The sequence below is a fragment of the Corylus avellana genome, chromosome ca1 (assembly GCF_901000735.1).
Source record: "Corylus avellana chromosome ca1, CavTom2PMs-1.0".
Classification (NCBI taxonomy): Eukaryota; Viridiplantae; Streptophyta; class Magnoliopsida; order Fagales; family Betulaceae; genus Corylus; species Corylus avellana.
Genome location: NC_081541.1, coordinates 4,242,466 through 4,254,124, shown reverse-complemented (window position 1 = coordinate 4,254,124; position 11,659 = coordinate 4,242,466). Strand labels below are relative to the sequence as shown.

General features: G+C 34.8%; 1 protein-coding gene across 1 annotated transcript; it reads right to left on the bottom strand.

Moving 5' to 3' along the window:
* Positions 1–1,864: 1,864 nt before the first annotated feature.
* On the bottom strand, positions 1,865–11,037 carry LOC132167222 (uncharacterized). Its single transcript, XM_059578128.1, has 11 exons — positions 10,846–11,037; positions 9,004–9,059; positions 7,835–7,959; positions 7,667–7,761; positions 6,607–6,812; positions 5,038–5,226; positions 4,754–4,954; positions 3,157–3,310; positions 2,977–3,040; positions 2,263–2,328; positions 1,865–2,175 (listed from the first exon to the last, which is right to left on the bottom strand). The coding sequence occupies exons 1-11, from the start codon at positions 10,945–10,947 to the stop codon at positions 2,099–2,101; spliced, it is 1,335 nt and encodes a 444-aa protein (XP_059434111.1). The 5' UTR covers positions 10,948–11,037; the 3' UTR covers positions 1,865–2,098.
* Positions 11,038–11,659: the final 622 nt, after the last annotated feature.

Here is an 11,659-nt window from a genome sequence, read left to right as displayed (position 1 = left end):
AACATTAGCATATAATTGCGGTTTCATGGCTAGTTAAATATTGCCCTACATATTTTTTTAAACAAAATCGTGATTTTGGTTTAAATTCGTATTTTTTCAAATAAGCACCCTCTAATCAACTTATAGAAATCGCGAATTTTTTCACGATTTTAAATTTTGCATTTTTTAAATCGTAATCTCAAACACTCCAAAATTGCGATTTGGTTTCAAAACGTATATTATTTTTAAAAAAACGCACTCTCAAATGGACCCAGTCATCCTAAATGTGACGTCGCTTTTAAAATCACCAATATATCAAAAGTCAATAAATTACATCTCAAATTCAACAGTAATTTTAAAAGTCACACCACATTTGGGATGACTTTAAGAAGACTTATAATATTACTCAAGCAAATTAGGGTTCAGGCAAAAGTTAGACGAAAAATTCAACTTGACGGGTAACTTTTTCAAGTAAAGCTTTATACCATGCCCTATTTCATAACTATTTGCTAAACTGTCTTATTATATATTACATTCTGTTTCACTTTTTTCATTACGTTGATGATGTGGTAATATTTATCGACTTTTAATTTTATTTTCTTTACAATAACTAATCGGTACTGCTAAATTAATCTAAATGATTAAGAATACAGTATATAACATTACTCGTTCAATTATTGTAATATTATATACATGTTTTTTTTGGGTAACTAAAAAAAATATATATATTTTGAATAAACTCGTCATAACAAATTACTCTCAATTTTTAAAATTGGCTCCTTCATTTTTTTTGGCAAGTTTCAATTGGGTCATTATGTATATTTTTCATCCAAATTAGTAACGTTTGTCAATGCCATGTCAAATAAAAATAATAATTTGTTGTTTACTTTATTAGTAAAGAAATTTTGTAAAATCTATATTAAAAAAAAAAAGTTGGGGGAGCCCATTTAAAACAAACCTATACATGATTGAGTTACAGGCAAACGCATTAAGATCATGAGTTTGGCGATTGTAAACCAAAACAACATCTTCCAATTGGTCGCACTTGGAGTACATGTTGATGAAGCCGGTGATGTATAGCAAAGAGTTGATTGAGAAGGCCATCAATCGCACCCCAATAGTGGGGGTATATGGTCCGGCCACGCGGTAGTGATATGTAATGACACGTTTACTTAGGAATTTATTTTATACTTGCCCCTTTTTTAAAATATTTTTATATAATATAATTTTTTGAAATTCAAGGCTTATTATTGAACTTGTAATTGATATGTCAAAAGTATATCAATATTTATGACAAACATTAGTTTCCTCGATATCTAGATCTTATAAAGTTATTATATTCTACGATACAAATTTCTTCAAATCTCAACCATTGCTTTCAAATTAAAGAGTTGAAATTTTGCCATATCTATACTTATTAAGAATACTGAGTTGGTAAAAGTGATAAATATTGATGTGACAAAATTTTAACCATTTATTTTGAAGTTAATAGTTGATATTTAACGAAATTTACGTAATAGAATACCCCAGTAAATTTTAAAGATATAACTGCAATATAGAATAATGTTATATACATCTTTATCCCAATGAGTTAATGTGTCAGTACTTATCAGTCCGTATTGAAAAAAATAAATAAATAAATTCCAAAACTAACGATCACTGCCACATCATTTCATTTAAGTGGAATGAAAGTGTAATATATAACATTACTCTTCCATACGACATGCTCTCCAAGTTCGGGGGAGCGAATTCCACGAAACCAGTTCTAATTTATTGTCAGTTCATCCTCATCCAGAAAGTGTATTAAGTTTCTCTAGTTGCAACAGTGTCAAGAAAGTCTCAAGTGTCGTTTATGTTCAGAATTTCAACCAAAATGATCATATCCTTGAATAAAAGTTCAGAAAGTCCTTTCACTAAACTTGGGAAAAGAGGGAACCAATACAAGTCAGAAGATATACAACAGGATAATTTATTTCAGCTTCTGGTACTCGACACCAGACACTATGTGAGGAAGCAAAAATCATACATATGATTAGAGGTATAGCTTCATGAAAAAGAGCTTACTTTGGTGACCTGAGGACAAAAACAAGCAATACAAAGACAAAAGGATTTCACCTTCTCAGAATGAGAATTCCTCAGGTAGTTCTTGAAATTTTCCTGATAAAAAGCTCTTGTACTTTTCTTGAAGATCTCCACCTTCAAAAGATATTATATGTCAATCCACCAAGTATAACTTCCTTGAGAATTAAAAAGCAGGGAAAAAAATAATAATCAAAGAGCTACCTTTTGCTTGAAACGTAGGGATGTTCTTGGACAGAGTTGATTCCACCAACTTTACGAGATCCTTGCCTGAAAATTCGGTAAACGATACCACATTGTGAAAAATCTCTATGCATTACCAGAGAGTTGACTCAGTTGGAAAACAAAGGAGGATAAGAGGCAATGACTTTATTTGTTTTACAGTAATGATGTCATATGTACTTATATGTATTAGAAGGGAAAGAGAATCATGATATGTCCAAGGTAATAAAGTGCTGGACAAAGCTTTCAGAAGCCATATTCCCAGGGTGGGGGGCAGTACAACAACCACATAAGGGAACAGACTGCATATATAGAACTTTAAACCCACAAAAAATGTCTAATCCCATGGGGAAGTCTAACGACAATCAAAAGATGAGAAGTTAGACTCTAACACAACTTCTGAAGCACTGCACATAACTATAATATAACCAAATATTATATCCTTCCCATCCCACAATAAGAAGATTCAGATTCAGCTGTACTTTGACCACAGAGGCAGCCAAAGGAAAAAAAAAAAAAAAAAAACAAGAAAACCACTTAACAATCAATTCTCATATTTGGAGAGGAAAGAGAAGAAAAAAACAAAGGACTGTCATTTACAGAATTGATCAGATAGCGCTACTAAAAAAACACTCAATTAAAAGGGTGGCTCCTATCCATGAGATAGTTCAAACTCATCCTGCTTCTTTTACTTACCAGTTATGCTCTTTTCTCCCTCGTTGACATTAATGAGGAAGGATGAGATTTGGTTCTCTTGCAACTGCAGCAACAGTGTAAAAGCCAAATTAGTCCTTATCAACATAACCAAAATAACGATAATTAATCTAAATTGGACAATATAATGTCTGCACTATATGAGAAAGTTTAAGATGTGACCTTGGACAGAAAAGCCTTTGCAAGTTCCAATGGGTCGGTAGATGAAGGACCCTTGCTGTATGCAGGTGTGAACTTCCCATTTTGATAGCCTGCTAGGAAATGATATGCTGCCTGACCAGGAGAGAGCCTTGAGACAGAAGGGATAACTCCAGAACTGCTTCAACAGAAAGGAACATGTTACACAGGCCAATTTGTAATAGGAAAAATAAATAACATGAAAGAAAGTAGCACATATGAATTGTAATATAAATGAATTTCATATCCCCTTAGTCCTAAAAATTTTGCAAAATATTTAATTAGAGTTTTTCTAAAGAAAAAATAAGTTTAACATACAAGACATAAAGACAGAATAATCACCAAATGACATGACTACAAACTGCTTCCCCACCTTTATTCTGGCTAAAAAAATGAAGAAAGACAATAGAACAAAGCCTTTAAAATCAAATATTCGTCCCTCCAAATGGATAAAGGGTTAGACCTATTTATCTGTCGTATCAATTACTTAACTCAAAACCTTTGACAGACAAAGTCACCATCTCCAATTAGACATACATTTCTTTTCTCTTTCCCCCTCTCTTTGGCATTACCAAATAAGGGTAACCCCCCGCTAGGCCATCCCTGATCTAATTAGAATGATTATCTTTATGACTAAAGGTGGATCAACTTACTTCTCAAGCAATAGTTTTTTTTTTTAATAAGTAATCGAAATATCATTAAAAGCGCAAAGTGCAACTCAGGTACTCTAGAAGTATACAGAAGAAGCGCCTAATTAGGCGGAGAAAACAGTACAAAAAAAAATATTAAAACTAATCACCAAGGGAGTCGAGCAATAATTCCAATCCCTTACTTCAGCTTACCAAGTTGAAGCTAGGTATTTTGAGATCATTTCTTCTGAAGTGATTAGATCAACGATGAAAACAGGCTTTCTCACATACAGAATGAGCTCATCGTTTCAACCCATCATAGGTGTTTGGAATTGTGGGGTTCAGGTAACAATCATTTGGTCTGAAGGCAACATTACATCATTTTACAGAGAATTTCCATGTCATCGGCATTTTAAAATTGTACCAGAGAAGAAAATATTAAGAAATAAAAATGCTCATAGCTTCTCCAGATGGTTGCATAAGAGATTTGGGAATGAATCACAGCCTCTTTCAGCAGTGTGGGCCTTTAACGGGTATGTAGGAGGACTATGTCCCTGTGTATAGCTCATTTTCACTCTAGCTATCAAATATAAGGCGAAATAGAAATGAAAAAGAGAGAAAAAAGATGAAGAGATCACAGATAGTGTGCCATTTCACCATAATTATCCGAGAAGTTATTGAGACAATCTCAAATAAAGTTTTTTATTTTATTCAGTATAAATACATGCTTGCTTTTTGGCTCATAATAAATTTCTTGAAAAATAATGATTGGAAAACAACAAAATTCAAGAGTGCACATCAAAAACAACCTAACCGTCCAATCAACAGCACACTACCTAGGTATCTATGCATGAGACAAGAATCATTTGGGACAGAAGAGCCATGGAGAAAGCCATATTTTTATCCAAATCATTGAGTAAAGGGACCAAAGAACCTTTACATTGTTTTGTTACCTATCAGAAGATGCAAGGACAACAGCAGCTGGCAATTTGAATAAACTCAAGCCACCAGATTTTCCACTTTGAAAATATGGTGCAACACCTTGAGAAGAAAGAATTACACCTGCATCTGCAGAAACCAAGGAATCTGCACAGCTCTGAATGGTTTCTTCAGGAGCAAATAAAAGAATCACAGAATCACCCGACACTAGGAGCCTGAAATTTGCAACTCCAGTTGTAAATAAAAAATTGCATACAAACTAGAATTATAACAATGTGTAAAAATTGGAGAGCATTACCTGGCAGGTAGAGGAAGGCCTCCCCGTGAAGATATGATAGGTCCAGACAAGGCAGCTAGTGCTTCTTTAATTCCATTTGTATCTGAGAACGCTTTACCACATAAAATGAGTGATGATCGCTCAATATCAGCAGCTACAAATCCCTTATTTCCTTTAGATCCCAGACCAATATTGTCCCCCACCCCTGGACTGCATGGTCAAAAGTCAAAATTGGAAAAACAGAATTGGGTAAGTGTTTTTGATAAGTTAACAACGATCATTGTCAAGAAATCCACAAAAGCTGAGGGGTCAAAAACCCAAATTGGGTAACACAATTAGGTAGGTGCTTCTAATAGGTCACTAAGAGATTAATAAAGTAACATGGTTCCACAAATGACACAGCAGTTTCCACAAACACCCTGCCTTAGTGGCATACCAGAGAAGAATCAGCACAAAGAATACCTTAAGAAACCTTGCTATGGCATTAACTTCAAAATTTCAAAAATAATGCAAAATAGGCAACTAGAAAGGATAAAGAGAACATATTATGCCTTGTTGCCAAATGTCTGGGATGGCAAACATAAGGCATTAGGAAATAATTCAGTGAAAATTTGGAATATCTTGTGTAATACTTTTTTTCCCTACATGATCTTGCAGTGGAGTTCGACCATAATGCGGTCCATTAAAGGAAGTTGCTCTAGAAAATTCTTATTCTTACTTTGTTCCATGTAGACCGGAGGAGTAAAATACAAGATATTTTGAGTGCAGAAGTGGGGCATTCCTTAAATAGGACAAAGATCAATTGATTTCAATTATAGACTAAGTGTGACAAATTCTTATTAGCAAATTAATGAGTCAAAATATGTTGCTAACAATATAATAATTACAAGGTCCAAATACAATTGTGATCCCTAAACTATGTGTCAGATTTCAATTCCCTACACGATTGATTGTTTCCATTTAATCCTTAAATTTTAAAAACATGTTCATCTGATTCTTATCCTATCTTTTCATGACCGTGCGAACAGCAATTGCTAATGTGACACATTCATTTATATACATGTCCTCATAATTGATGTAGTATGTCAAATCACATGCTAATTTCTAAAGGACAAACACATATAAAGACATCTGACCTGCACTTCAAAAGTACAATGTTTATATTAATTTTACCATTTTTTCAGATATTAAATTTGCATGTCTCTTTATATTATGATTTTTGTAAAACCAGCACGTGGCTTAACCTGACATATCAGTATTTTTTTAAGGACTTTAAGTTTTTTACCAAACGGACTCATTTATGCTTGGCACAACTTTTTATGTACAAAACCAAGTAGGCTCTCAATCATTAGCCTAACCTCACAAGCATCAAGCATTTCGTCAACAAATAAGTGAATGAGGAAAGCACCCAAATTACTTAGGAAGCACTTAAATCAATAAAATTTAAATCCCCACTAGCTCTAGTTACAAAAGTTAGCCTAGGCACACCCAAGCACTCACGAAGCAAGATCAGACATTTTGCATTACAAAACCAAGTGCTGAGAGCGAGTATACCATAATGAATTATGAATAAAAACTGGCAAAGAGTACCTTATAGAGGTAGCAACATATACGGTCAAAGGACAAGAATCATGTGAAACTGCACGAGTCGGCGTCTTCCAAAGAACATTTGAAAGTGATAATACAGCAGCAGGACTATCACTTATTACACGAACTTTTGCATCACATTTTGGCGATGAACCAATGGCCCCATCATGAACAAAAACATTTGAGATGGATGATATGTGACTTGTAACCTGATAAAACCGTGTAATATTCGATAAATAAAATAAACATCGAGCACTGTTGTAACCAGTATCAAGATATTAAAAAGAAAACAAGTTTCTACACATGGTCAACCCAGACAAGTCTAACCCAGGATGGTGAAAGTGGTGCTAGATTGCATATATTAAAATAGAACGTACCATAAATATATTTCTTTCCCATACAGAAACAAAACTTAGGATGAACCATGGAACCTCTATGGCTAAGCCACTAGTACCTCACTAGGGAGGAGTAATAAACAGAACTTTCTACAAGGAAATTGTACTTTGTGGTGCTTTAGTAATAAAGGATGATCATACATAATTGAACCCAACTTATTGTTCACATCGGATGCAACATTCTCGTGCATTCAGCTGTGACACAGAGAGAGAGAGAGAGTTTCGAACTGGCATTTCATTGAAGTTGAAAACTCTCCCAGAAATGCTCTTTTCAAGGTAGGAAGTTGCAGGCCTTGCAAAAAGAATAATGTGCATTAAGTACAACTAAACAAATTATTCTTCAGTTTTTTCCAATTTTGACTTTTGACCATGCCTTATCAAAAAAAAAAAAAAAAAAAAAATTATTCTTCACATTCTAACAATTCTTGATATTCTTCAAAATTAAGTCCAGGTCATGTATATAAAACAACAAAAACACCTTGCAAAAAAATTTGCATAATATGCATCAGGTAAAACTGGAAGAAAAAAAATCTCACATTCTATCAAATTTAAATAAGTTCTTGATATTCTTAAAAGTTATGTCCATCTCATATAAATAGAACAGTATAAACAAATAATAGAGAGAGCCAATAAAGAAGAGGATATCAAAGCCAGAAGCTAAAACATGCCTGTTTCAAAAGTTTGCCAAATTGTCCCTTGGAAAGTTCTGAAGCTCCTCCAACAATACTTCCTCTAACATGAACTGGAAGTCCTGACAAGGACGCTAACAAGAAAAAAATCGGGGTAAATCAGAGTTATCAATAGGTAGGATTAGAAATGAATATGATCAACTCTACCTGCAATGGTTGCACCCTTTTGTTTTAGTTCAGAAGGTTTCAAGTTTTGAAAAGCTTTGTCCTTCACAATAACACCTTTGCCAGCTAAAGCCCAGTTAAGACCATAGGAAAATCCAGGGCCCTCCCTGCATTTAAGAAGGCTTGAGCAACATATAACAAGAATGCAATTCCCACCACTTTCAAAGCACATCTAAAGGTGTTTACATCATATACAGTTCGCTACCTTACAATTTATGTGTACTACATGCAAATGAAATCTCATAGCCAAGAGTCTAACACAAACCTCAAACTAAGAGGCCAACGATATACATGTCAACAAAGTTAGAATCTTTTAGATGCTTGTAGAGTGTTTGCCTCTCCTGTATACTTTTCGTGCATGAGGGCTTTACCTTTTTCTTTCAATAAATTATTTATTCAGTATAAGAAAAATAAAAAAGACGAAGACTAAGAATTAGTAAGAATATTCTATTATGGCCTTGTCAAGATTCTTCGCTTGCAAAGATTCAAATCTCTTCCAAACACTAGTATCAGTGTCACTGTAGTCGGAGTGATAGATGATCAAACATCTTTACTTTCCTCTAAGCACCTAAAGAGGGGAACAATCTTGTTCTACAGCGTTTCTGACTATTAATCCTTCTTCATACACAGTGGTTCCAATTTATTTTTGGGTCTTCAATTTTTTGCATTTATAATTGATATGGTAACGGATATTCTCAGGTTCTTGAGGAAACAATTGCACATTCCAATATATACCAACTTGAGGAGTTTTTGCTGCCAAACCTTACAAGTTACAATACCTAACCAAACCAAACTGATGTTATCTGAAAGATGGAATCTCTGGCATTAGCAACCCATTAGGGACTACGGTCAAGCCTCCAAATACTCAATTATATTAGCAAAAATTGATCTACCATAGCAGAATTCCATCTTAGCCAGCTTGAAGCTTGCATAAGCTCGTCATAATGTAAACGACAAGGATTCGATGACAGTTGTACGAGCAATTATATTAATTAGGTTTGTTCGTCAACCAGAATAGTCATAAATGATCAGTTTATTACACATGGGTGTATACATGCACACAGCAAATCCCACTTGTCAAAAACTAAAAACTCAGGGCTAATTTCAGCAAAGTATCAATGATATTTTTAAGTCATCAGGTAATGCATCACCTTGGAAATACTACTGTTTCAGCTTCATCCTCAGCAAGTGGGGTAGAAACCGCATACTGCAAAACTCCAACAACAGTGATAATGTCAGATGAAGTCTAGTCCAATCATGTTTGGTTAACAAAGAAAATGAAAGACATGTGATAAGACGTCAATCAAACATGTACGACACAACACATACACTGAAGTCTAGCAGTACTACCATATGACTAGATCTAACCTTCTCCACATCAAAGATATATCAAACACACCCACATTTTGCAGAAGCAAATTCCCAAGAAATTTATGTCCAATATCATCTTAAAATGTAAAAATAGAAACTCATGATGACACATGGCTCAGAAGGTAACAAGAGGAAAAACCATCATAATATGGACATAATACAGCTGAAAACATAATTGACAACAGCTTAACAATCTGGATAATTAGATGATGGATTGAAAATTAAAAGTCAGTTGAGTGTTCTAATAAAATTAGAAGCACTTACTCAATTTTTTTGGGGTTATAAATAAAAATTAAGACATTTGCAAACTTTGGCATTCTGTTTGTTCTAATTACTTGATAATATGGTTCAAAACCTTTGGCAATGATGAACATATAACCCAATACCTCCTGGTATTAATCGAGAAATATACAAGTTTCCATGTCAACAATGATGTCTCAGCCAAGATATCATCCACATCAGCCCTTTTGTAGTCAATTTTCATCTTCCAATTTAGCTAACACTAAGACATATCGTTATTACTCTATTAAAAACTCAGCTAGATATGAAAATATCAAATATGAGTAGAAAATTACTAGATATCGAATGTTAATTGTTACTGGTGGGATTATATGCATATGAGAAGTGAATTTCACAGACCACAGTCCTCAAAAGGATTGGCCACCATGGAAAGCAAAACCCACCAGAAACAAAAATCCTACCATTGCTTGAGCATGCACTGGGGAAAAAGAATCCTGTAATTAAAGCCTAACACTCTTTTCCACTTCCCTGGCCAGTGGTCACCCTAAGAGGACAAGGCTACTCAAATAATGTCACAACCAACTTCAACTCCAGATGCTGCAGCCTTCTCGAAGAATGGGATTCCAATGCACATCTTTGTATCCACAGAAACTATTCACCACCAACCCATTCTTCACTTCAACAATCTAGGAAGAAAATTCGATGGAACCCTCACACAAAACATTGGGTTGAAAAGTCAACAATCTCCAGTTCCACATATAAAAGCCTATCCAACTTCCTTAAACCCTTCCAAAACATTTATGATCTCTTTTTTTCCTGAAACCCACTCCAGGAGACCCTTTAACCTCCTCTATCCTCCTCCTTAGGTGTCCAAGCCTAGTCTCTACAGCCACTTGGCTACACAGTCCCCCTTCATTACTCATGTTGTATTCAGAAAAACTGTAATTCCTCAGTTTCCTTCTCCATGCCAATTTTAAAAACTCGCTCACATTAAACTAATCAAAGAATGATAATCCGAATTTCGGTCCAAACTACAACACCCTAAACTCACATTTCCAAAAATGTCACTCCCATCATCCAACCAAAGTTTATAATTGTTAAATACAGCTCAGTCTGCCACACCCACAATCTAAAAACCAAAGATAATCATCCAAATCATAAAAATAATCACCAAGCATGTACAGTTTCAGCTCCCCACATGAAATCTTGAACCAAAACCAAAAAATAAATAAATAAAAATTGTCAAAAAGAAGAACAAGAAGAAGGAAAAACAACATTTCCAGCATCAAATGACAATAAAAAAGTTCATATAACACATCCATACATAAACATATGGAAACATATATATACATAGAGAGAATGTGAGAGAGAGAGAGACTGACACATCGAGAGGAGAGGAGGAAAGGGTTGGATCTTGAGGAGGGGGAGCGAGTGAAAGAGCTGGAGCTTTGGAGGAATCGCTTGAGGACTATGTTCCTCATCATCCTTCTCTCTTTCGTTTACGATTGAATTTAGGGATGCCAATCAACCGAATCAAAAACACTTACACCCACTACCTGAACCAATATGTTTTATGTCTACTGTCGTATCAGAGAGACAGAAAGGTAGAAAAAGGGCATGTTGGGTCAAACAAAGGACGGGTGTAAATGAGCCGGGCCTGTATCCGATCCAGATTGAAATGCCTAGAATGAATTTTCCATATTTCACGATTTGAATGGGCTGCAAGGCTCGTCTGATTTGGACAGTTTAGAGTGTCCATCTCACTTATTCAAAACAATTGGGCCTCAAAGTCTAATTTTATTTTAAGCACGAACAAATTTTAGCTGAGCAAAGTTTTTTTTTTTTTTTTTTTTTTTTAACTGAATTGAAAGAATTTTTTATTTATTTAAACTATTAAATTGACATATATACTTTCTTGTCCGGGTCTAGAATGGACCCGTTTTATGAACCTCGAAGGTGCCATTCTAGATGGGCTTGGTGCTGCTCTTTTTGTACATTTTGAACTTAATTAGGCCAATACTCTTTTAGGGCTTGTTTGGTTCGCAAATTGAGTATTCCGTTAAAAAAATGAACAACTATTAAAAAAATATATATATACCTAAAATTGCAGGGGTGGCCGGCAACCCCATTGGAGTGGCTGGCCACCCCTAGCATGACATTGGGGTGGTGCGCATGGGGGTGGTCACACCACCCCCG